Source organism: Bison bison, unplaced genomic scaffold (genome assembly GCF_000754665.1).
Source record: "Bison bison bison isolate TAMUID 2011002044 unplaced genomic scaffold, Bison_UMD1.0 scf7180017864159, whole genome shotgun sequence".
NCBI lineage: Eukaryota > Metazoa > Chordata > Mammalia > Artiodactyla > Bovidae > Bison > Bison bison.
Window position 1 is genome coordinate 644,739 of NW_011494731.1, and position 25,630 is coordinate 670,368.

A 25,630-nucleotide genomic window follows, 5' to 3' on the forward strand; every position below is an offset into this window, starting at 1 on the left:
ATCTTTCTAAATTGCCCACTCATATTACCTCCTAGTTTATGTAATAATGATTTCCAAATGTTTTGTTCCTTTCATTTCTTTCTTAATCATAGTGTAACTCCATCCAATTTCAAACCCTCACCACATCATATTACATTATGAAACCTTTTACATCTGAGCATTGAAAACACAATACAGCCTTAACTAATATCCTGCTCATTAATGATTTGGAAGGTAACTAAAATTAACTATAACCATGAAAGTCTTTTCCTTAAAAACCAATTCTTGTAGTCCTTAATGTATGCACAATTAAAATATTCCAGTATGAGCTTGTATGATTCATAATCCAATGCACACACAGTCACTTAAAGTAAAACAAATTTAATTTAATGAATAATAAGAACTATTTCAGGATATGTGTTTGTTATTGATGGCTATCAACATAAAATATACAGTATCAACTGCTATAGAATATCAGTCATCTGTATTTGTCAAAATAAATTATTTAGTTTATATAAACTATATATTTGGAATGATCACAAAACTACTTTTCTGGCAAGAGATAGTGTTTAGAATTAGTTATGCACCTAAAGTGGCCTATTTGCTAGTAAGGATTCAGAAAGCAAAAAGCAATTGAATAAATTAAAAAAAAACTGAAAGTAAAATGATACTCCTCGAATATAAGTAGATCATGCCCTTTAAGCAATTGGTCAGAATCAGTTTTGATTGTTGGTGGAGCCTACTACTAAGATACTGCTGTTTTGTTTGCTGTGGAGTAAAACTGTTAGTGTTTGAGGAAACTGTCTCTATCTTAGACTTTCAGGACCATAAAAGATAATGGGCAGGTTGAATTTTAGGATGACATGTGCATTTTTACAGAAGTTTCTTGTCAGGAAGCCCTGTGTTTTCTACAGATGTCAGAAAGAGAACCTAACAGCACTGTTGGATGCAGTATTTACCCAAAGTCATATGGCATTATCTGATCGTAATGCCATAATGATTGATAATATGCACACAAAAATATTTTAAGTTTACTTCTTGACATTTTCTTTTCCAAAATCAAAGTTAATTAAAAATAAATTATTTTGAAAAATAAGCATCTACCCTAGAACATTTTTTTCCTCTTCCAATATGCTAAATTAAATTCCCTTAACTTGATTTATGTCATCTCAAAGATACTGTGATGGTTCACAAAAATTGCTGAGGCTCCTGTTTTTAGTGTTTTTTCATGGATTCAAAAATATAACTTTCCCTGACAGTGTAAGACAAGCAATATTATATTTCGTGTTCAAAATAGCTAGAATTCAAGTGGTGATGGTAAAATTATAGAGAAAAGATAGTATTGTAAAAGTACTTTAAATTTAGGTGAATTTCAACTTTCCTTAAGGATTTCATATTTATGCACATATTATTACATTTTAACATTTATAGTGTATTATCAGGCTTAGTTGGGTGGCAAATTTAAAAACTGACATTCTTTCTTCAATATTTCTGAATAGAAATCAGAGAGTAGTTAATGCCTCTGTTAATCAAAATGTGATCTTTTGTTGAAAAATTTGGGAATATTTTTTGTACTCCGGTGATATCAAGCCATTAACTAAATATTAATTTTTAAATGCTCTGAATGTGCAAGAATTGACTTTACAGAGTGCAAGATATAAGTATGCTAAAAAGTAATAAAATAAAAAGTCTTTTTCTATCCCTAACGAAAATCAAGCAGTTTCTCACTGCTATCACAGGGAACTGAATTAGAACATAAGAATTCCCTTTTCCTTTTTGATGAGGTATGATAACGATTGGACACTGCAAAATGAGGTAAAAGGGACCTGATTGCACAGCTGACTCTAGCCTTCTTTGTATCTTGGGAAGATCCCTGATCTATCTAAATCTCAGCTTTTAATAATAATAATGACAATAACATTGTCATTCTCTCTGGTCATTTGTGGCAGTTCAGAATATAGCTGTGCTTGTTTTTGTAATTGGCAAGTATGACACAAACTGATATTATTGCTATTAATTCTATATTTCATTTCTAATAGTGTTTTATTTAACCTTGACTTATTTCAAGTAAATCAAGTGGTTCTTTGGTGCCTTGCTTTAAACTCTTCCTACTACAAGGCTACCTTGCTTTTCAGAGACTTTAAAAGTTCCCACATTATGCCTGCTCCCACAGGAGATGTCATCAAAATGGCATACTTTCAATAAATACACATGCTTTATCCCTTTACTGGATTATAATCTGCTTTTCTGCCCAAGTATGGGCTCTCTTATAGCTAGCTCTCCTCAGGGCATTCCTGAATTAAACTAATGGTGCCTTCAACTCCTAGAAATGGAGTGACCTTAGCACCTCTCAGTCCATTTAGATCCAATTTCTAGAAATATTCTCACATTTATGGCTATTTGCTTTAATGCTGGGGATGGTTATGACACCCTCTTCCATGTTCTGCTTCTCAAGTAAGTACCAAATACACTGGTGGCTCCATGCTAACCTGTATTAGTGCAAACCTATCCTAATCACCTCTTTTTACCAAGTATGTCATTTAAATGTTTCAATAAATTATATCATTTATGTGCAGTGAATAGCTGAACATAGCTGAAGTGTGTGGGGGGGTGATTCTTGGAAAATTCAGAATTATTGCTGAAAACATGGGCTATAGTTATTCTGTGAACAGTTTTAATGTATATTGATTTTTTATATAGCATTTACTTGCTTCTCATTTCTTGTCTAAACAATCCAGCATCACCTGTCACTTGATTATTTAAAAAAAAAAAGGAGAACAAATTTGGATTCTGTAACCTTTCTTATTCAAAAGGATAATTTTATGTCCTCTTGAGAATTCTACATTTTATTCAGTAAAATGTATCAATCCTTGGACCATCATTTAAAATAGTCTAATTTCCCCACTAATCAAAGAAGTAATATTGAAGATTTGAATACCAAATTTTAGATTTTCAAATTATTTGGGTATTAAACTGAAAAGTATCAAAAGATCATTTGTTATTACATCCTCAGTTTAATTATATGCCCCTGGGAAAAAAAAAAAAAAAGCATAGTCAATATGTAAATAGTATATAGTGCTAAAACATTGTATTTTCATGCTAGAATGTTTACTTATACTTGATTTTGGAAATGGTTATGTCTATTTTATTAAAAAAAATTTCAGTTAGAACATTGTTTAATTCCCCTATTACAACCAGTTTAACCCCAAGTTTAAAATGAGGTGAAGAATTGCCGTCTCAGTAGATAATTAAGCAGAGTAAAGAAGAGCAAAAAATTCATAATATCACAGTTACTTCTGGTGAATTTTCAAAAAAGATTTGTTTTGAATTTATGATGCAGATGAAAGCTGAGGATTATTATAACAATGATGATGAACTTTAGTTGAATTTAAATCCTGAAATATAAATGAGACACTGCAGAAAGGTCACTGCAGCTTAAAGAAGCAGCACAAAAATAGTATTCATATATGTGAAAGTATATAGCTCATTGGTTCAAAATAATATGTAATATAAAAATTAGTTGTGTTCTCCATATTGGTTGTGGTAAAATTTGCCTCTGCTATAAAAAGATGTTCAAATAAATGTTAAATTAGCATTTTGCATAATATGGTAAAAGTATTTCCTCAATGAGCAGATTATTTCATATATAATCTAAATTATTTTTGATATAAGACTCTAGAGTAAGAAATCATTAAAAGATTATACACTTTTAGTTAACATTTTGTAGCACTGTATAGTCTGCAAAGTGCTTTGCATATATTATCTCTCATACTTAGTTTAGTTTTTTTTGCTCTTCTTTAGAAATAAATCTTCAGCTCAGAGAGATTTAGCAATATGTCATCAAGTACAAAATATACATGTGGCTGAAACTCAAGTTTTATAGTCACCAATCCTGTAGGCATTCTGTTAGGCAATTTTTAGGCACTAAAAATATATTGTTTATTTTAAAATATTTTATTTTAAAATAAATAAAATGTTAATAATGATAGTTATATTGATAAACAGCCTATCTAAAAGGCCTCATGAAGTTTTGATACAAAATTAGTATACAAAATGCCAATAGTAGAGCACAAGGCAATATGTAATATATAGAGATTTGAAATAACTAGGCTTTGGGAGAAAAGTAAGCACTATGGAATTTCAGAAAGAAGTAGCACAGACACACGGCTGAGTGAATCGACTGAAGGGCAGAGGATTTTTCTATTAACAAGAACAGCATATACAAAGACAGTGAGACAATTGGCCAGTCTACATAATAGTTTGAATAAGGTTAAACACATTGAGTCATATTATATAGAACATTGAAATTCAGAGGCATAGAAGGTTAAACCTGATTCAGTATTTAATAGAATTGATTTGTTCTAGACAACTGGAGTTGCACGGTACAAAACTTAACGTGAAGACAGTTTGCAAAACAAAATAGAGAAAATAGGAAACACGTAGGAACTGAATCCTAAAACCATCTACTCAGAACTGAGATGAAAGTGCACGGATGGAATAAAACAAAGAGGCATTATAAAACAAAAGTTGATACGGCTTAAGTGTATCACATTTGTTTGTATTTAAGAAAGGAGATAGATTAAAATAAAATGGAAATAAGCTTTTAATCTCAACTCAGAGAAGTGCTGCATCATTATAGAGCTAAAAAAAAATGTGAAGGAAAGTATGGTTGAATTTTTTGGGTTTTGTTTTAGGCATTTTAAGTGTAAGGTAATGGTGAGCTGCCGAAGTTGGAATATACAAAAATGGATGGAAATGCTTTGAGAGAAAATTTATGGCTATAAATTAAGAAGATTTTGTAATTATCAGCACAGGAGTTCAAGCAGTGAGTGTGTTAAGTCATTAAAGAGGGAGGAAAGATCTGAGAGCCATGATTTAGCCAAAAGGGATCTCCTGTTAGTGGAGCAGAGAGCAAATAATCAGAAGAACACATCACAGAGTTAAAAGAGAGGATATCAAAGGGCTGGCATTCAGTGAGAATTTCATTAGAAGCTGCAGAATGATTAAGTGATAGTCTTAAGGAAAAAGATGATGCATTCAAAAAGACTTTTACAGAGATGGAAGCATAGGGTGAAGGAGATATTAGGTATAGAGAAATAGGAGGATTATAATTTTAGATGTATAGCCTGAGACTGAAAAGGAAAGAGAGGTAAAAAGATCTTCAGAATAATTCAAATATGCTTTAGATGACCACTAGGTTTAACACCTTGTGCTAGAAATTGTAGGAGACACAAGATTAATCAGACACTGCATTTGTATGTACTCATTCACAATTAATAAAAGAGGGGAGATATGTATATTAAATTATAATGAAGAAACCAGGCTATCATAAATGTAACTTGAAGCTTTTAGAACTATAGATATGGAAAAATGAGCAGAGTACTTGAGTCATTCAAGTAGTGGTGAACCTTCTTTAACAAAGATAGCCAAAAATACAGTGCCTTGATTCAGAAAGCATTTATTTCTCCTACTGTGAAGCCTAGAGGAGTGTAGTATAAGGGTCATGGGGCATCTCTGTCTTCCTCAAGCCAGGGCTTCTAATAATCTGTAGTCATCACCATTTCCTAAAAGAGGAAGAAGGCAAAGAAAGTCCAAGGCAAATATCCTTAAAAAGAATTCTCAGAAGTTATATACATCACGTCTGTTCATATTGCAAAGGCTCTTATTTAGTTACTTTCAAGGGAAGAAAGTATAGTTTCATTAGGAGGGCATCAATGTCCCTAGTAAAACTCAGGCAGGACAGTGAACCAGTGTCTACCTTAGATACTCCAAGAAAAGATCAGGAAAGGTCAAACTTAATGATGGCAGTGAGTTGGAATTGAAGGGTGGGAATAGGGTTTGAATAGTGGAGGGAGTAGAGAGGGTATTACAGGCTAAAGGACAAGATGATCAAAGAAATGGGTAAGAATCAATATAGGATTTGGGGGAAAGTGGCCGGAGGCTGGCGAGTAGGAAAAAAAAGCAGTAGAACACAATCTTGGAATGGTATTATGGAGCACAATGCAGAGGATCTTAAATTCCATGCTTAAATGTCTGGTATTTTGTATGTAGGCTGTAGACATGATTGAAGTTTTGTTTTTAATAGGGTTGTATCATTTAAAAAATTATTCTACATGACAATAAACTGGGAAGCAATATTTAGAGCTTTTAAATTTGGAATGCAAGGTGGAAAGACCATCTCGGAGACTATAGCTACAGAATCTGACAACCTGAACTGGCATTAATGCCAATGGAAATAAACAGGGAAGGAGGAGAGGAGGAAATGAAAGTCTTTCTGTAGGTAGACTGATTTAAATTGACATCTGTCTGGAGGTCAGTGTTAGGAGAAAAGGAATGTAAAGAACTGAAGTTTACTCTAAAGTGTTCAGGATAAGTGAACTAAGGACTAAGAGCAGGACCTTTGTAACTTGATTTGGGAATGCCAGCAGGTGATGCTATTGACAAAGATGGAGAAGACAATAAAAGGGAAGGATTAGGGAGAAAGATTGTGGGTTTGTATTGAACATATTAGCATTGAAAAGTCAATTATCTGACCGCTGGAAATTCACTTTAGATCTAGGAAGTGATTAGGGTTAAATATAGATTTGAGGTGATTGAAATTTTTCTGATGGGCAGAAAAAAGTGTGGAAGTCAATAGAATTTTAAAAAATGGTGAATCAGAAGAATTAGAAGGAAGAAATATTAATCCATATTGACTCAAGATCTGTTGGAAATACAAAGGAAAGAGTTAAGCTAGCAGTTAATCTTAGATGGGAGAGGTAATTCACTTTAGGAAAAAAACAAAACACACTGGAACTAGAATCAGAGCTGTGTTGACTTGAGTGTGAGGGAGATAAGCAGATAAAGGACAGTGGAAGGCCAGTGAAGTGTGTGTGTGTGTGTGTGTGTGTGTGTGTGTGTGTGTATGTGTTGAAGGATAACTTACATCACACCATTAGAAGAATGTTACTGCATCAAATGGAGACAGAAGAAAAGCTTTCTGAGTGTCACCATGAAGAATAAATTGCAAATTCAAGTTAGATAGCATTTTTTGTTAAGCTAATTCTACCTCATTTGGGGCCACTGGAGATCTTCATGCTAAAGTAAAAAGCAGACAGAGTGGAGAAGGTGAAAGGTGTACATAATTTGAATTTAAGTATTAGTTTGTCATACATTTTTTCCTTTCTTTCAATTAAATTATATAAGAATCACTCACTGCAGTAGTTATTAGTCTCTTGAAACCAGTGTATTTCCAGATTTTTCCCCACTACTTTTTCCATTTCTCTTTCCACTTTCCTCCCTCATTTCTCTTTCCCTGTCTTCCTTCCTTCCTTTCCTACCTTCTCAGAATGAAAAATATATGTATATTTTTATATGCACATGTATAAATACACACACACATGGAGAGGAAGGGCAAAATCCTCCATATTTATACTTCCATTTCTGCAACCCCCAAAACTACATCTCCCTCTGCCCATTGAATGGAATCCCTTGAAGCACTTATAAAATTCAAGGGCTCATGGGATTCTGTGTAAAAATCAGAGCTCTTGATTAGCCAGGTTTTACATGCTCAATCTCTGTGGTTATGTTTTTAGGATTTGTTATGTACAAAAACTAAATTCAGCTTTTACAGACCAGCCTTGTGTTTATAGCTGATATACTGTCAACAGTAGGAAAAGAAAAGTTTAATTTTCCAGGAATCAGAATAGGAGTCAGAATATGTATCTACAGGCAAAGTCACATTTTAAAATATTTATTGTTTAAAAATAGAGTTTATAGAACTTGTCCAAGGCCATGGAGATGCATAGTTCAGCTTCAGAGCCTGTGATCTGATTACTAGATCACATTTCTTCTGATGAACAGCGAATTGTTTATGGATAGTTAATTGAAAATTAATAATATTTTTCTTTTTTAAAAAAGACAGTCTTGGATAAAGTTTGATGACCAACATTCTAATACTTTGAAGTACTTTTAAAAATGTATATAACTATTTTTACTAGGGTAAAAGTAATAAAGGCATTTAAATAAAAATAAAATGTTTACAACCAAAGCTAGTTCTACTTCAGTCAGACATAAAAAATCAGATCAGAATGTTTAATTACTATCCAATCAACCTTTCTGTTCAGTGTGTCAGTTTAACTTAGAGGACCAAACAAAACATTCCTTCGTTTGTCAAGGATAGGCTATTAAAACAAGGGTGTTCTAAAAATTGCATTAGGAGGATGTAAATGGTTTGTTTGATCTTCTGAATTTTAATATGTCAGAAAGATTATTGTGAAGAAAATTGGGCTTTCTGAAGTGACAGATACATTATTCAAGTAACTTTGATTGAATGCAAGATTTTTTAATGCTTTCATAAAGGGCACGCACACTAATTTTGATTTGTAAAAGAGTGGCTTTAAAATTTGAGATATTAGGGAAAATATTTTGTTAGTTTATTTTTTGATAGTACCATTAATTGAAAATTATATCTGGATTATAACTAGGATAAATTATGTGTACACATGACAATTTATAAAGTTCTTGATTTAAATTTTTTAAGAGATTTTGTTTATATTTCTAAAACCATCTATAATTGGTCTCAAAAATTAGATTAATTTTCTTTTTCTTGAAGCAGTGATTCAAATTAATTGTAGATTTGAAAACAAATAATATGTGGACACCCAGTCTCCATATGTATTCCTGCTTCTCACACTGCTTTGATATCTTGCATATAGCCAGCCTCTCTGAAACACATAATGAAGTCAGAAGCATATATAAGAGTGTAGTTCATTCTGATGTGGTTTTCTGTTTGGATTTGAGTTTGTCACACATAAAGATATAAATACATGGTACTGTATTCTTATATGAAAAATAATTATTCACTGATTACTTAATCTCTTTCACTTTGGTAGTTTCTATTATAACATAAAAATTCTCAAAGTGATTTTGTATCATTTCTCCTGTCTTTAACAATTTTTCCAGTTTTAAAAATGTTTATTTCATACCTGTTTTTCTTCTTTAATGAATTTCTAGTTTTAAAAAAAATTTTGTTAATCCTTCTCTTGATAAGCCTACATCTTAAAAATCTTTGTTTACTGATACACATTTTTCTCTTATGTCATATATGGTAAAAAAATGCTACTAGTCATCTTAATATGTAATCAGCTGATAAGGATAGGTATCTTTAAAAACTAGAATTTGCTGTCATGAATATGAAATTGTACTATAAAAATGCTGATTTCTGGTTTCTGCTTAATCTTACCTGTCTTTCTGTTTCTTTTGCAGCAAAAATGCTGGATAGAATGTCTTCTTACTGCCATTTAAATATATTCTTTTCTTCTGTCAATTACCACAGGTTTAGTCCCTATGAGTGGTATAACCCACACCCTTGCAACCCTGACTCAGACGTGGTGGAAAACAATTTCACCTTGCTAAATAGTTTCTGGTTTGGAGTTGGAGCTCTCATGCAGCAAGGTATACGATTCAGCCTGCTATTTCCCTTGGGCACCATGTCCCACTCTTTGCTGGGGGTGACAGCTCTCGCTGGCACAAGTCGCTTGCATGGGTGCCTCTCTGCATGTAACCATAATCCAGCTTCTCCATCTATCTGATGCATTTAGGCATTCTCAAATCCCATCCAAGGGAGATTCTGAGAAAATAATTAGCTTTTGCAATTGCACATAAAGTATATCATCTAACTTTCTTAACCTATAGTAGATACATTATCTCATAGATAACCAAGCTAACCTGATCCATTAGCTAGAAGCTGCGTTTAAAGCACCACTAAGACTGCATCTTCTTGAGACAAGAATACAGTGTATTGCTCCTGTTTCCTGTTTCATTTTGATGTAAAAAATTCCCTTTCCTATCAATTCTTGATGATTAGATGCCTTTGTATTGCATGATTAGTAAATCTACTGCATATAAATTTGTAAAAATAAAATATTTAACCATTTAGAGTTACCTTTACAAGTAAAATATTAGCTGCATCTGATAGTATATAAGAATATAAAGTATTGCATGCTCAGAAGTGCATGCAAAAATACTCTTATAATTATTTAAAAATTATAATATTAATGTTAAAAGTAAAAGCTACATTTCTTAGAAAATGACATAATACATGCAATATGTTTTAATGGTATATTTATAATTATGAATTTATTATTTTAGTCTCAGTTCTCCCAAGCTGATTTTTTTATTTTTGCTGCTGTGATTTCTTTTATTAATCTTTTAATATTTATATAAAGTTCAGTAAATTAATATGTCAGATCTACTACTCAATATAAAAGATTTCAAAACCAGACTATTTTATGCATTTAAAATGTAATATTTTTAAGTTTTAAAATTTTGTAAATAAATCAAAATGCCCTTTAACAACTGACAGTGACTGGATTAAGGAAAGAAAACATACTTATTTATAAGGGTTACTACACCCATATAAGGGTTTACCTTAAATTCTACTGGTATATTTATGATCCACATTGAAGAAATTCATTTGGCAATTGCATTACAGCACTGAAGAAGAGAAAATTTATTGTTGAATTATAAACTGTTGTTAATAAAATAGATACTTTCCTTTTGCATGTTTAATATTATGCATAAATCCATTATTTCTGACTGTTTCATTTATAAACTACTTCCTAAACTAAAAGTAAATATTGCATATTAAAAGGAAAAAATTAACTTAAATTCATGTTGCAAGCAGTCCTACTAATTAGATAATTTTTGCTTTTAAAAATATGAACATCCAGATATATACGTATTTAAATCTGAAACTTGAAAGTTCAGAGAACTCTTACATAAACTAATTAAGTGTGTGGCATCTCTTTCCAAATAAAATGAATAATCAATAACTGTATTTGCCCTTTCCTACATTTTGGGTTCAGTGGCTTTTTTTTTCCCCTTAATTTATTTACAGTTGGAAGATAATATTGGAGTTATTTTAAAAAATATAAAAGTGAATAAAAATAAATCACATGAGACAGGAATCTCTTCCAAGTAGCACTGGATTATGTGATTTACCCAGGCACATTGCTAGTAACCTGCTAATAACTAACTTTGATAGCCTGGAACGAATTATTCTCATAGTAAAGATCTAACCATAATAAAGTTTTTAAAATTATTTTTCCTACCACTTTGAAAAATAGGATATTATTTTTATGTATAATTTATAAAATATTTGGATATTTTTGAATTTCAATATTGGTGAGATAACTTGATATTTATAAAATCTAGCAATAAGAAATAAAATTATATCTAATATCTCTAAAAATGATGACAAGCAATCCAAGCAATGAAAAATTCAAATGTACATTTGCTTTGCCACATAACTACTTCACTGCTGGTGGATACATGAAAGAGGAACCCATACTATTCTGGCTGATGCCCAGCTCCCCAGGAATTAGTGGGATATAGTGCTGGACATGACGTTACCTTGAGTACATGACAGTCAGCCCCTAACCAGGCTCTGATTCACTAGCCTAAGAGGTATTCACTTTAAGTCCTTGGGTAAGATATGAACTTGTGGTAATTGGGCCATTTTTGTCGAATGTCTCCACTGTTCTTTTCTTTCCCAGTCTTGTTTGACTTTATTGGTGGTGTTGTTCAAAAAAAAAAAAAGAAAAGAAATGGTAGACTGGGCAGCCAAAGCTGCTGATCATGGTGGGAATATTTTAGTGTTTCAGTGTCCAAGTGTGTGTCTGACAGGGCCTAGGAGCAACTACATCAGAAAGGTACTTTTCTGTTTTATTTTGTTTTGCTTTTCTTACAGAGTGGTAGGCAAGAGTCTGGAGCTGGAGTTGGCTGTCATGTCCAAGTCTGTCTGCTTTCTAAAATGTTGTTTGTTTGTTTGAAATTGGAAGGGTAAGATGAACTGCAGTATAAGATGGGCTGTTTTGCTAGAACCAAGTCATGATACCACTTCTTTTCAATGTTAGCATGAATAATTTGTTGTATGTTTAATGCATATAGAGATATGTTATCTTACTGGATTCATTATTATATTTAAAAATATATAAAACATGGAGTCCATCTTTGCTTCATTCCATTTTACTCAAACCTTATTAAAATTAATTTATTTGTAGACAGTGCTTTCTTGATTATAGGTTCAAAATGATGAAGGGTAAATAGTAATATATATACATAAATTTTGTATACTTTTCTTATTAAAAAGTTATACATGCTGATATTTATACATTTACATATTAAGGCTATAAATAACATGGTAAAACTAATAGACTCAACTTAAAAAGTGTTAGAATTTTAATGTATAATCTAAATTAATTAAAATTAATAATAATCAAAAGCAATATGTAATGATCAGATCTCATTCTCTTATTAATACCATGAGCAGGCAACTCCAGCCACATATTGTACTATAACTATGAAATTTGTATATGTGTGTAAAAATAAATTTATGCCAATTTAACTATTTATTCTTATTCTGATTTCCCTCACTGAAGCTAACTATAGTGACAGGAGACATTTGTTTATGCATAAAAAAATAGTTTACTACCTATTTTAAAATAAAAACTGGACTGAAGCCCCCTGGCTCAAAAAATGTGGATAACTGAAATTGTTTTCATACATTACTTTTTAAAATGGCAGTATAGACAAGATTTTTGAGCTTCATATACATGAATAATGAAACTTCTCATAAATAAAGCTTGTTAAGAAATGGATCAAAATGTACATTAAATCATTTCTTCTAAAACCTACTTAACTAACAAGAATGTGATAATCTATAACAGTAGTTTATAAACAGGAGAGATATTCTCCATTCTAATGCTATTTTTATAAAGGCTATCCAGTCATTAATATGTGATTCTTATTTTGTACTGTCTCAGGTAGAGCTCCAGTCTCCTGTCACTATATGTAAACACAGATGTCCTAAGAGACATGCTATCTGAAATTAGCCTCTGCTCTCCCACGGGGTTGTTCCTTGCTTACTAAAGTGATATGTAAATCTATGATTTAAGCTTTTATTACACAGTGATTCCATTCTTCCACTGTGACCAAAAGTACCTGACTGCTGATCAAATTCTCTGTATTCGTCTTACCTTTTCCCCCCAATCTTTGTTAGGTTCTGAGCTCATGCCCAAAGCGCTCTCCACCAGGATAGTGGGAGGCATTTGGTGGTTTTTCACACTTATCATCATTTCTTCGTATACTGCTAACTTAGCCGCCTTTCTGACAGTGGAGCGCATGGAATCCCCTATTGACTCTGCTGATGATTTAGCTAAACAAACCAAGATAGAGTATGGAGCAGTAGAGGATGGTGCAACCATGACTTTTTTCAAGGTAAGTCCTACTGGTTATCTAAAATTTATGTATTAAAATGATAGAATACAAACAAACCTTTTCTTGTTAATGAATGTAAGAGCATAGGAACGTTGTTATTTGTAGAGAATAATCAATAGCATATTTCTCAAGGGTTGGAGACATATTCAACTAAATATATGGTCATCAAGGCAAATAATTTTAATACTTGCAAATGGCAAGGAGTTGTTGCTTTATAAGTATTTCATCTTTGTTTGGAGGAAAATCTGTTCAGAAGTAACATTATTTTCCCCACCAAGGTTTTGTCATTGAATGTAACTAGACAAAGTACTATATCTACTGAAAATTGAATAGTGGGAGATTCAGACTCTACAAGGTGTGGATATTCCAGAAGAATAAAATGATTATATGTAAGAATGTTTTCCATATAGGCATTTCTTTCTGTTAAGATGAAACAGGTTTTACTTGTTGAGAGCCTACAGAAAAACAAGGAAAATAAGCACAAACAGTTCCTATTCGCTGGACAATCATCCATCTAATATTCTGGAAGGCGAAGAATCTCAAAATGGGCTACCCCATTGGCATGCAGTGGTTTCCAGTGGGGAAGTCTGTTAAACATTTAACGGAAATTATGGTGGCACCAAATTCCAGGCGCATAGCATCTTGTCCTCCTCTTTAATATTCAGATTGTCTCCTTACTTCCACTGATCTCATTGGGTCAGAGTAGAGCCAATGAGGAGATTCCACTTTAGGGAATCAGTATCATGTCATAATTTATTTTCTATTTTACTATTTTTATATTGTTTGAAATTTAGCAAATTTTTAAGCCTTGGTAGTTTCTGTCATTGTTCACACAAATGCAATTGGCAGTTCAAGTGTGCAGAAGTGGTAGATTGTTTTTCTCTTTAAAAAATAACTGACTCAAGCTATAAAATAAATTATTTCAACAAACCTCCAGGAAGCACCTACCAAGTACCAGAAACTGTGCTATACATTGGGTATTCTAGAGCAAATGATATCTAATTCTCACTTTTAAGAAACTTATAGTTTGTTGGAGATGGGATCAGTGATCATATAACAGGATTTAATATGAGTTAACTTGCCAAATAATTATATAATTTTCTTTGTAAAAATTCTTACCAAATTAAATCAGCTTTTGAGGGGGTTCTGGAGATCACCAAATGCCTAAAGAATGAGATTTATTGAATGTTTTAGTCAAATACACATAATTCTTAAAATTAAATTGCTTTCAAAGAGAATATTTTTAATGGCTAGCTTAAAGATTGAATGCATATTTTACATTTAATTGGAAAATTATTATCATTTAATTAAATTTATTGAATAATCAAGTATGAGCAAGTCATTGAGATCAATATGGTGCTATTTGATTATGTTAATTGCAATTGATCATTTTTCCCAATTGAGTATTACATATTAATATTGTTTTTCTTATTAAAAAAACCTTTTTTAATGAAAAAAGAGACTAGCTGTTTAAAATTACAAATGTATATCATCAGTGTTAGTAACTTTGTAGAGAGTGAATATGTGGTGCATTTAAATTATCACAGTATTCGAGGGACTTTTGAAGTTGAGTTTGTACAATAATGAATATAAGTACTAATGCAAGTGGTCTGATACCAGAAGTAATTATTTTAGCCTCACAAATACTTCAAATTTTGTTTTTATTTTCTAGATTGCTCATATATCACGTTTCAAAGCTCTTGTGTATTATAGCAAGATACACCTCTGGAAAAATCACTGAAAATTTTCACCTTTTCCCCATCTTTGAGCTTATTTCTCCATTTCTTTTCTTTACAATCTTTCTAGTCTTCTGCTATGCTTTTTGTTGCTGCTGTTGTTGTTTTAGTTTAGTTGCTCTCTTGCAGTGTCATTTTACCTAACTTCACTTTTCTTTGCTTTTCAGTTTTCTTCTTAGTCTTTCATCTCTAGTTTTCTTTTCTCATACATGGGAGTGCCTCTAGCACCCAGAGAAAATTGATGTGAAACAACTTTCTGTTTCTAGCAGCACAGACTTTCTTTCTGTAAAATTGAAGCCTTTGGGAATGTGCAGTAGTCACAATAAAAACCATACAGTGATAATCACTAAGGTGACAATTATGTTGATAGTTTTATCACATGCTGACATCTTACTGTTGAAACTTGAAAAGGCATTAAAATTTAAAAGGATACAGTATTTAGTAAATGTTGATTTTTCTTTAGTTATTTTAGTGTATCCCTAAATGATACTAATTTCAGCTACATATTTTGGCTTGTTAAACTATATGCTTATACTAGCTATTGGTATGAATTTTTTTTCATATGAAAGCTCCTTTCCTGGTGTCTGCAATGCCAGAGACCCAGGTTCGATCCCTGGGTTGGAAAGGTCCCCTGGAAAAGGGAATGGCAACCCACTCAATATTCTTGCCAGGAGAACTCCATGGACAGAAGAACCTGGCAGGATACAGTCCAGGATGTCCCAAAGAGTTGGACATGACTGAGAGATGAACACTTTCACTTTCTATACCAGCTATTAGTATGAATTAAAAAAAAAAAATCCCTACAATCTGGAATTTAAGCAATTGCACACTCATTTTGAATTCTACAATGAATCAGAGACTATTGTGTATAGTCAATTTACATCTGATACCATTATTTTATTTCTTAATTAACAGCAATGCATACAAACACTCTAGGAAGCACCCTTAAGGCATTGACTTTCTAAAGGAATTTCCATCCTGTTTTTACTAATTGATAAGACCCTGCTGTTAGCTAATTGTTCTGGAACAGCTCAGTTCCAAAAATTATTTTAAAGAATGGTAAAAATGTATTACTACAAGCAAGAGCTGGCTTAAAATATCTGGGCTTAAAGGAGGGGTGAGTGTTCAGTATTGCAGAAACAGAGTTACACAGTCATTCTACAGCACTGAATAATTCTTTTTCCAAAGAACATGCCTGACTTTGTTCATTGACCTTACATGTATACTGTTGTCAAGAAGATTTCATTCATTTCCCCTATATCCATTACACGCCACACATATTCTCTCCAGGGATAAATGTAAAGCAATGACTGGGAAAATAATTCAAAACTGAGCAGACGGTGGTTCTTCATTGTAGTCTCATGTAAAACAATAGAAAGCTATATGACATCGTCAATATGTTCACAGTCATATTTAGATAATAAAATAGCTGAGGGCCCAGGGATCTTATTGAAAAACAATAAAGTAGGAGTCAAACCATTCTTCTCAGAATCTAGGAACTTGGTGCAGCCAAACTGAAACCTCACCCCAACACAGTACAGAATGTTACCAAGCAACTAGCAAATGCTTTTCTCCTTGAAGTATAAAGATTAGGAGAATGAGTACATGTAGATTATCAGCTCAAAAATAACTCGGCTATAGCCGGTAGGTATTATGATCTCTTTTGAGAATCCCTAGATTTTCAAAGTGAATCATGTGTTTTACAAATGATGCTGAAATCACATTTCTGTGCAACTCGTGACTCGGGTTTTTCAATTTCTGAAATTTTCTCTCTGGGTTTGGTCTCCCTGAAATCTCTGGTTTTGTTACATACACTAATATAGTCTGTCTTTCCTAAAGATATCACAGGAAATACATGTCCTCTTTTATAGTTATTTAATAAATTCTGCCGTATGTTGAAAGAACATTTAAGTAGTATCAAATATCTAATGTAAATCACTTAATACTTCTGAACCTATATTCTACAATTTAGAATAGTTAAGAGGGAAGGAAACTGGAATCAGAGAAACCTGAGCTTAATTCCTAACTCCACCATCTACTATCAGTGTTACATAGTTAGGTTTCCTTTACGGCACAACTCACTTTTTTTTAACCAAATTCTGTACAGTTATCTTTTGGAACAATGAATATTGCATTCATTGATGCAACACCTGTGATGAAGGATTTTAGCTATGTTTAGAATATGCGTTTACTTTGAAAAATTTTCTATTCTGTAGAGAGTTGGAAAGGTTTCTTCAAAATATGTAGCCCTCCATAGTATTTTCATTTTAACCTTAGGTTAAAAAATCAATTTATTCAAGAGTGTATGAAGGTTACAGAGTTAGGAATGCAAGCAAATGGATTAATCCATCTCGGGAGGGTAGTTTTATCTTTTGTTACTTAGTAAAAAAGAAGATATTATTTAGTTTCATTTTTTTTATGCATAGTTTCCCTCTTTAGAAGAATTCAAAGTACATTCTAAATGCCAACTCATTAATCTTGCCAGCAACCCCTATCAAGGTAGGAAGCAATTATCATTATGCTCATTTAACAGATGAGGAAACTGGGCCATGGAGAGGTTAAGTGACTTATTAATTATGAAACCAATAACCAAGGAACTCATAATATTGACAATAAAAGTAATAGCCAAAGACATCATGGCATAACCATCATTACTCAAAAGAGCTAAATACATTAGTCATTTGGGCTAACCCACATGACCTCAACTGTTTGATCATATTAAGTTTCTAAAACATTTGCCTTAAACCATTGGGGCAGATACAACTATAGCATGTTCTGTATAGTCTGCTACTTATTCTGAGCTTATCAGTTCAATGGTCTTCTAAAATTAAATTATGCCGGGGTGACAGTACAGGTTTTTAAGGCTGAATTGCTTGTGTGGCATGCCTGTAATGATTTTCTGAAAGCTTGACTGATTTTTGCTTCTTAAATGCCAAAAGAACATAAGTAGTTTCTGAGTCAAGGGATAGAATGTAAAAAGTTGACAGTTTACTGCATGCACTTAATAAATGGATTTAGAAGCATACTATTCATAGATCTTAATTTCTGCAGAACATAAATTCTGTTATTTTTATTGAGAATAGTGGTGCTAATGGAATTATAATATATTTACTATAAAGAGATTTATACATTAGAAAAGTAAATTCTTAACATGGCATCTATAGTTATTTTTTAGATCAAAAAGTGTTTTCTGAAATAAATGTTTATTTTCCCCATAAGTTGATGGTAAAATACTTGGGAATTTCCATTTTGCATATTCAGGAAATTGACCTAGAATAGTTTTTGGACGTGGCAAAGGTATTTAACATTAGTTTTGAATTTATTTTATTTATTTTTAATTTTTATATAATCAACATGCAGCATTGTGTAAGTTTATGGTGAAAAACCTATTGATTTGAGAGACATATGTATTGCAGTATGGTTACTACTATAGCATTAGAAAACATCTTAGTGACATCATAATTATCATTTCCTTTTTGTGGTTAGAACAATCAAGATCTAGTTTCTTAGCAACTTGGAAGTTTATAATGCAGTATTGTTGACTATAATCATATGCTTCACATTATATCTCCAGAACTTATTCTTTAATGACTTTGTATTTTATATGGCAAATTCTTAATTAAGCATGGTGATCACAAAAAAAAGGTTCAATAATTATTTGCACATGGATAGAAATTGAGTATGATTTTCATTATGTACCAGATTTACTATTTAATATATTCTAATGATTTCTACCATTATCCAGAAAGGATTCTTTGACAATATAATAATTGGAAAATTCATATGGTACTTTAGTAAGTACAGGGATTATTTCTTAAATATTTGCTCAATCTAAAGGTTGCCTCCTTTATTTAGGTATCACTAACCAGCATACAGCTTTGTTCACAGTTAATTTAACCTACTTGGAATCAATTTATGCTTAGTAATGATAGCCCCCTTTCTCCTCCTAGCAAAAAAGGTCTCAAATGTTATTTTTCTGTCTCACATGGGAAATATTTTCTCTATAACTATAAAATAATTTAAAGATAAAATATTAATATGAGAATAGTTATATTGGCAGCAAATTTTGTGATAAAAATGTTTGACTCATTGATAAGAGTATGCCTCCCTATGTATGCATCAAAAATTCTGGACCAGCAGTCCCCAACTTTTTTTGACACCAGAGACCAGTTTCACAAAAGACAATTTTTCCACGGACTGGGGTGTCTGGATATTTTCAGGATGATTCAAGCACATTACATTTACTGTACACTTTATTTCTATTATTATTATATCAACTCCACATCAGATGATCAGACATTAGATCCGAGAGTTTGGGGACCCCTGTTCTAGACCATAGCCCAGTAAAGTTAGTCATACTGACTACTTTATTAGAAGCCCCAGTTAAAGCACTACTTTAAATCATGGGGCTATTTTTTTATCTAATGAAGTCCTAGAAAATATGGCAAACTATAGGACTAAATCACATGCATAGCATATGGAAATATGGTCTTGTCTGTGACAATCATATCATTGATGAATAATAGTCTTGGTTTTCTTATCAATTTTTCTTTTACAAAGGATAGTGTCACTATTTTGTTCTATTGGATATACCATCCTCTAAGTTGTAAACATCTTTAAAATATCCATTCGTGTACATCATTAGTCTCAACCTATCTGCACATTAGAACATTAGAATCACTTGGGGAGCTTTCAAAGAGCACTTCTTTCCAAGCCAAGTGATTAAACTTCCTTGAGGCAGGATCCTGGGCATCTTTTTTATAACCTCCACTGGTGATTCTAATGTGCAGAAAGAGTTAATTTGATATTTAAATAGCCCCTTGTTTATTGGTAATACTTGTTATTAACTAATTGCATCCACTTCTACTTCTTTCATTTTACAGTTGGCATTTTTCTCTTCTGCAACTCAGACATTGCAAAATATCAGACAAAGGCATGAAATGGTAATTCTGCTGACCACATTCTTACTTCTTTTAGATTATTTACTTGAATTCTGTTTAAAGCCTTTTTCAACAGGTTTGCTGAGAATAAATAGTATAATTACATCTTCACTTTTGACACAATTCCTGGAGGCTCTTGATAGGTGTGCATAAGAACTGTCTTGTAGCTGGATGAAGAAGGTTAGAACTTTCTCCTTGCTCAAAGAAATATGGTGGGGTAAATCCTGATTTTTGTTTGTGTCCCTAACAAGTTGAGAAAGCATATGTCTTATGGGAACTGAGCAGTGAATATATTCACCTTTCTTTTATAGACCTTTATTGCAGTTTCTTCTGTCAAGGCGGGGATGGAGGGGCAATTAAAGAAGAGACCTATAACAGGGCATACTAGAGTCTTGAAAGGACTGTGTTAATACATGCGACTTTTCTGTTTTCCGAATGGGGAGGAGATTAAGAAGAGATGAAATACTTCACACTGTGTGTGTGCCTGCTCAGTTGTGTCTGACTCTTTATTGACACTATGGGCTACAGCCCACCAGACTCCTCTGTGCATGGGATTCTCCAGGCAAGAATACTGGAGTGGGTTGTCAGTCCCTCCCCCAGGGGAACTTCCCAACCTGAACCATTTGAAATTTAGGCTCATGCAGTTTTCTTGCCTGAGCTTATTGTACAATTCTATAATATTTGGTGAGCCACTGTCACTCCTTTCCTTGTGGAAAAAAAATGTACCTACATTAATGGATGGGAATAAATTATTACATAATTAAAATTGAAGTCTTCCTTTGTGTCACTATAATTCTTCAGTATCCCCCTATGGATCTAAACTGAAGCAAAATGTTTCTCAAACCTGACATTCTGCTTTATCTTGGGAAATGGGAAAACCAGATAGTTTAAATCTTGGCCGAAATCTATTCTTGATAACTTGCTTGCAAGTCCTACCTGGGCAATTACTCTGTGGTTATTCAGAATAAATAGAGACTTCATTTTAAATTTTTTGTTTACTTAGGGTATTCAACTTTGGGGATAATTTAATTTACTTTGAATTTTTTTCTACAAGCTTAGACGAGTGAAACAAAACTTAGAAGTTTTGTATGATTGAAGACCAGCATATCTGAGTAGTCAGTTTAGATTAGTGATTAATACTATTACTGAAATGTTCATTTCTTCATGTTGATGTATTTTTCATCAGATACTTTTTTCTAGGGAAAAAAAAAACTCAACACAGATTTTTGTAGCCATATTATTTCTCTGACTCTCCAAAATTATTTTTTTGTCTATTAATGATATCAAGATATTGATTATAGGTAATGGATCACATTAGTTTAAATGCTAATATTTTGTTTAATATTATATGGTTGGTATTTTTGAAGTGTTTTTGTATTCTTTTCAGTGTCTAGTATGGCTTTGATATTAATTAGTCAAGTTTGAAATATTTAAACCAAGTCTTTATGATGCATTTAATTTATTGGCAGAATAAAGAAGTGATTTTTACCCAAAGAGGTTGTCTCCTTCCCCCATCCTCATCTAACACACAATTTATTGTATGTGAGGCCCAATCCTATGTTTATTACAGGGATTTGCATAAGGCCTACAGAAAACCAACACCATTTTACTATGTTCCCATTGCAAGAAATAAAATGGTGCCTTTGAGGAAAGCTGCTTCATCAGACACTAGTTTAGCATGCCAAGTTACAGCTATCAATTGTGAAACAGCAGATGTGAAGGCTAGCTGGCATCAGAGCATATGAGTCAAAGACTTTCCTATGGGAAAGAAAGTGCTCCATTACACTTTATCTATACTAAGAAGAGAGGTTCTATCAAGCTGTCTGAAAATTAGAATATGATGGTTTTTATTACCCAAGTTCTGCCAGAGTGAATTCAGTAGTTAAAAAGTAAGCCATAACACCATTCTGGGAATTATAAGTGATTAGAGTTTCAATGTATTTAAACTTGGAAGGAGCGGCCACTTTTATTCTAGCTTCTGTGAAATATCAGAGACAAAAATTTAGTCTCTAATTGTTACAGTTTCAATATGTACCAATGAGGACTTGCAGCACTTGAATGAAAGAAAGAAGTCATGTATTCCACTGAAGTGTAAAGTTTGAGAAACAATGTTTTAATTGCCTTGGAAAGCAAGTATGTGGATCTCCTGTTATTCCAGGATAGCTGTGGTTCTCTCTCTCCTTTGCCTTCCCTTCTCTGCTCTGTGCAGGGACGACTCTTGCTGTTTGTGAGGTCAGGATGGCAGCTCACACACTGCCTTGTACCTCATCAATCGTAGGAGAGAGGCCCCCCCAGGGAATGAGAAAACTTGAAAATCAGTTAATATAGTGATGTCGAGCTGACATGTCAAGTGCTGGATAATGGATAATAGTTGTCACTGTAAGAGTTTATAGCCACTGGTTAGGCAAAAATTTGAAAGAAATTCAAGAAAGACGCATTTCTGGACACACAAAAACTAGGCTTGAGATAAATATAAAAAAACCTATCATGTTTTATTTCTTAAAAATAAAGTGATGATTTCATATACATACATAACCGTATACAAGAATGATTTGAAAACAAATGTATGAACAAAAAATCCAGACTCTGTTATGTAAATTTTTTTAGGAAATTACATTTATTGGCATTGAGGCTAAGATCTATTAATCATGCTTACTTTTTTATGGGTTTTTTGGGGGGCATCCAACTTTAAAATATCATAAAAGACATATTATTCTAGTCCTCTGGATTGTCTGTTAATTAGAGTGACAACACTGAAACCTCTACTAAATCCAGAATATCTCTGGCAGTTAATGTTCTTGATTTTGCATGCACTGTAATGTCTCTTTGGAAAGAAGCTGTTCTTTCCCTGCAAATGGAATTTACACTAATTAGAATTTTTGGTCAGCTGAATTTTCTTTTGTTCATTTGTACCTTATTCCTTTCCCAAAGTCTGAATAACAGTAATATCACTTTGTTCTTTGACATTAAGAGCTGATTTAAGACATCACATGATTGTTAAGTTAGTCCTTTCATTATCTCATAAAGTAAAATGAAGTTTACTATTAATGCTGCTGCCAATGGTTATTCCCCTTTGGAAGCAAACATAATGTATGGTTTTGAGTCATTCTGACACTCAGTGATCTGATACTCAATTATCATGCATATTCACAAGGAGTAAAGAAGTCATAACTCATTCCTAGTTTTTTATATCCTTCTGCTTAACCCACACATAGATTGGAAAAAAAGGACAAAATAAACTTCAGAACTTGTTAATAGGCATTGGTAACTGCAAGCTGAATAATAGTGTCCTAAAAATATTGTTTTAAAAATAAAACTGGATTAAACATTACTATTAAATGTCTTAGTCAACTCATTTTTTTTTCTTTAATATTAATGATCCTGGCAGTGTCTACAATTGTTAAAATCTCTAATGCTTACTGGTGAGCACTCTTATTGGACTCAAATATTCAGAGAAATTCTTTAATAGTAATAAATAAAGAACATTTCTGATGAGTGAATGTATGTGTATATGTGTATATTTGAATGAATGAGTTATTTAGGAATAAAACATGCCAGCTTAATTGAAGTTAAATTATTGATGATTACATAATTTATTTTTCTTATAACCAGTTTCCATATGAAATCTGTTTTGGTAGGAAATGTTAACAGGGTTGGCGATAAATTGTACTTTTATATTTCCTGACAGCATTTGAATAATGCTTTTGATTGTTATTAGCCTATACTAGTGGAGTATAGTGAAAAGATTTGATTATCTCTAAAAGTAGGTGTTTCATTTATTAAATATTGTAATTATAGCTAATTAGAGGCTACACCATAAATTAGTTTGCTTTGTAGGTCCCTTGACTGTTTTCAGAACACTGTGAATTTGTGCCTCATTTTAATTTACTACAAAAACAATTAAGTACAGACCAAAGAAACAGAAAACAGTATTAATAATGTATATAAAGAGTTGTTGAGCCACTATAATGCATTTTAACATAATGATTAAGTGCATAGTCTAGATTGTGGCATGAAATCCTACATCTGCCTCCCACTTGGGATTATTTAGCCAGGCTCTCCAGGTTTCTATGTTCTTATAGGTTAAACTAGGGGTGTAAATTTGGGTCTCATAGATTGTTTACATAGAGACCTGAACATGTGACAAATTCCCATTATGTACTTACTACAATTCTTATGTATGGAATTTAATAGTTGAATTGTTAAACTCTGTAGCAGGTGAAACGATTTCCCCGAATATAAATGTTTGAATTCCTGGAAATATACCCAACTTACCTACTGTTAATGCTAGGATCTGACACTTCATTGCATTTTTGTTTCATTAATAATTTAATCTTGATTGTAGATTATTTTCAAATACTTATTTAAGGATAATCTTCTGGATTATTATTTCAGTTCTTGTACTGCTTAAAAAATAAAACTAATCATGAATGCATTTCCATCCATAACTTACATATAGCTTTTTAATTAATGGTTTATATTAATAGTTTAAATAATGGTCTTTTTAATTAACATGTGAGATTTGCTTTGACAAAAATTCATGTTCAGAATTTTTGCTTATATAGAAGAAAAACTCCCATTTTTAATTGTTCTTCTCTATAAATTTTAGTCATTGTATTTTTAACAAATTTCTTTTTCTCTTATGAAAATAATGTATATGACTCATAAGAATTTTAGTAAAAGAAGGGGAAAATGTCCCAAGTCCAACCTCCAAAGACAATTCTTAATATCCTGTCACAATGACCTCCAGCATTTTTTCTATAGATATATTTTGATCTTCTTGGCTTTCCTCTTATTTCAATATTAAAGATTTTAGCACTAATACAGCTACACAATTTCTTCTATTTTTACTGAGCACAGGTAATGGTGCTCTTTTCAGGAATACACTTTAAAGATTTAGTAGAATAAGGTTATGAGAATGTTCTTATGATATGTATAGAAATATTTTTTCTTGAGGCATAGTTTACAAAAAATAGTCTTTTGTTAATTTCCAAACCCACCCAATTTAGTCATTGCATAATTGTGAAGAATGTTCATATATAAATGCACATATACAGCAGAGAAATCATTTTTAACTGAAATATTTAAGAAATTGGGATGTTCATTTTTAATGTTCATTTCATTAAAATATTAGAAATTCAATGCTTTAAGATATTTAAATTTAATAATTTTTTTAAACAAAACTTAAAGTAACATCAGTAGAGAGATGATATTAAAAGTTATCTGTTTAGGCTTCCTAATATAATCTTGTCTTCAGACGAAAGAGGAAAAAAGATATGTAGTAGAAATAATCGTTAACGTTCTTCAGTTAAATTATATTAATAAACATTTAGAGGAATGATCATAGAAACATTTTTCTTTGTCTATTAGCTGTAGTTTATCCAGCCTTTCCATTTCTATGAATCAGAAAGATCGCTTGTTTGCCTGTGCCCCTCTCACAGAGTTAACGTTGAATGCATTTGGGTTGGACTTCAGTTTCTCATTGATACTCGGCTGCTCAGGACATGCTAGCAGCAGGGACCCCAGCCTGACGCCAACAAATAATTAGAACTTCACTGGGCAAATTCAGAATCCATGTTATCAAAATGGAATGAAGTGATGGCATAGTTGGCCATGACTAAGAAATGAACATGGTTAAATACAACCATTTTCAGGCCTGCCTGGAATATTATAACCCTTAGGCATATGTTTTATAAAAGATCTCATAAATAAATA

At 32.3% G+C, this 25,630-nt stretch overlaps 1 protein-coding gene across 2 annotated transcripts in view; it reads left to right on the forward strand.

The window, feature by feature from the left end:
- The window catches only part of GRIK2 (glutamate receptor, ionotropic, kainate 2), a 737,896-nt gene that overhangs the window by 605,565 nt on the left and 106,701 nt on the right, over positions 1-25,630 (forward strand). For both annotated transcript variants that reach the window (XM_010841260.1, XM_010841261.1), the window contains exons 12-13: positions 9,296-9,414; positions 13,022-13,239. In XM_010841260.1, the coding sequence (XP_010839562.1) occupies positions 9,296-9,414; positions 13,022-13,239 (337 nt within the window). The remainder of the gene's footprint in view (positions 1-9,295; positions 9,415-13,021; positions 13,240-25,630) is intronic.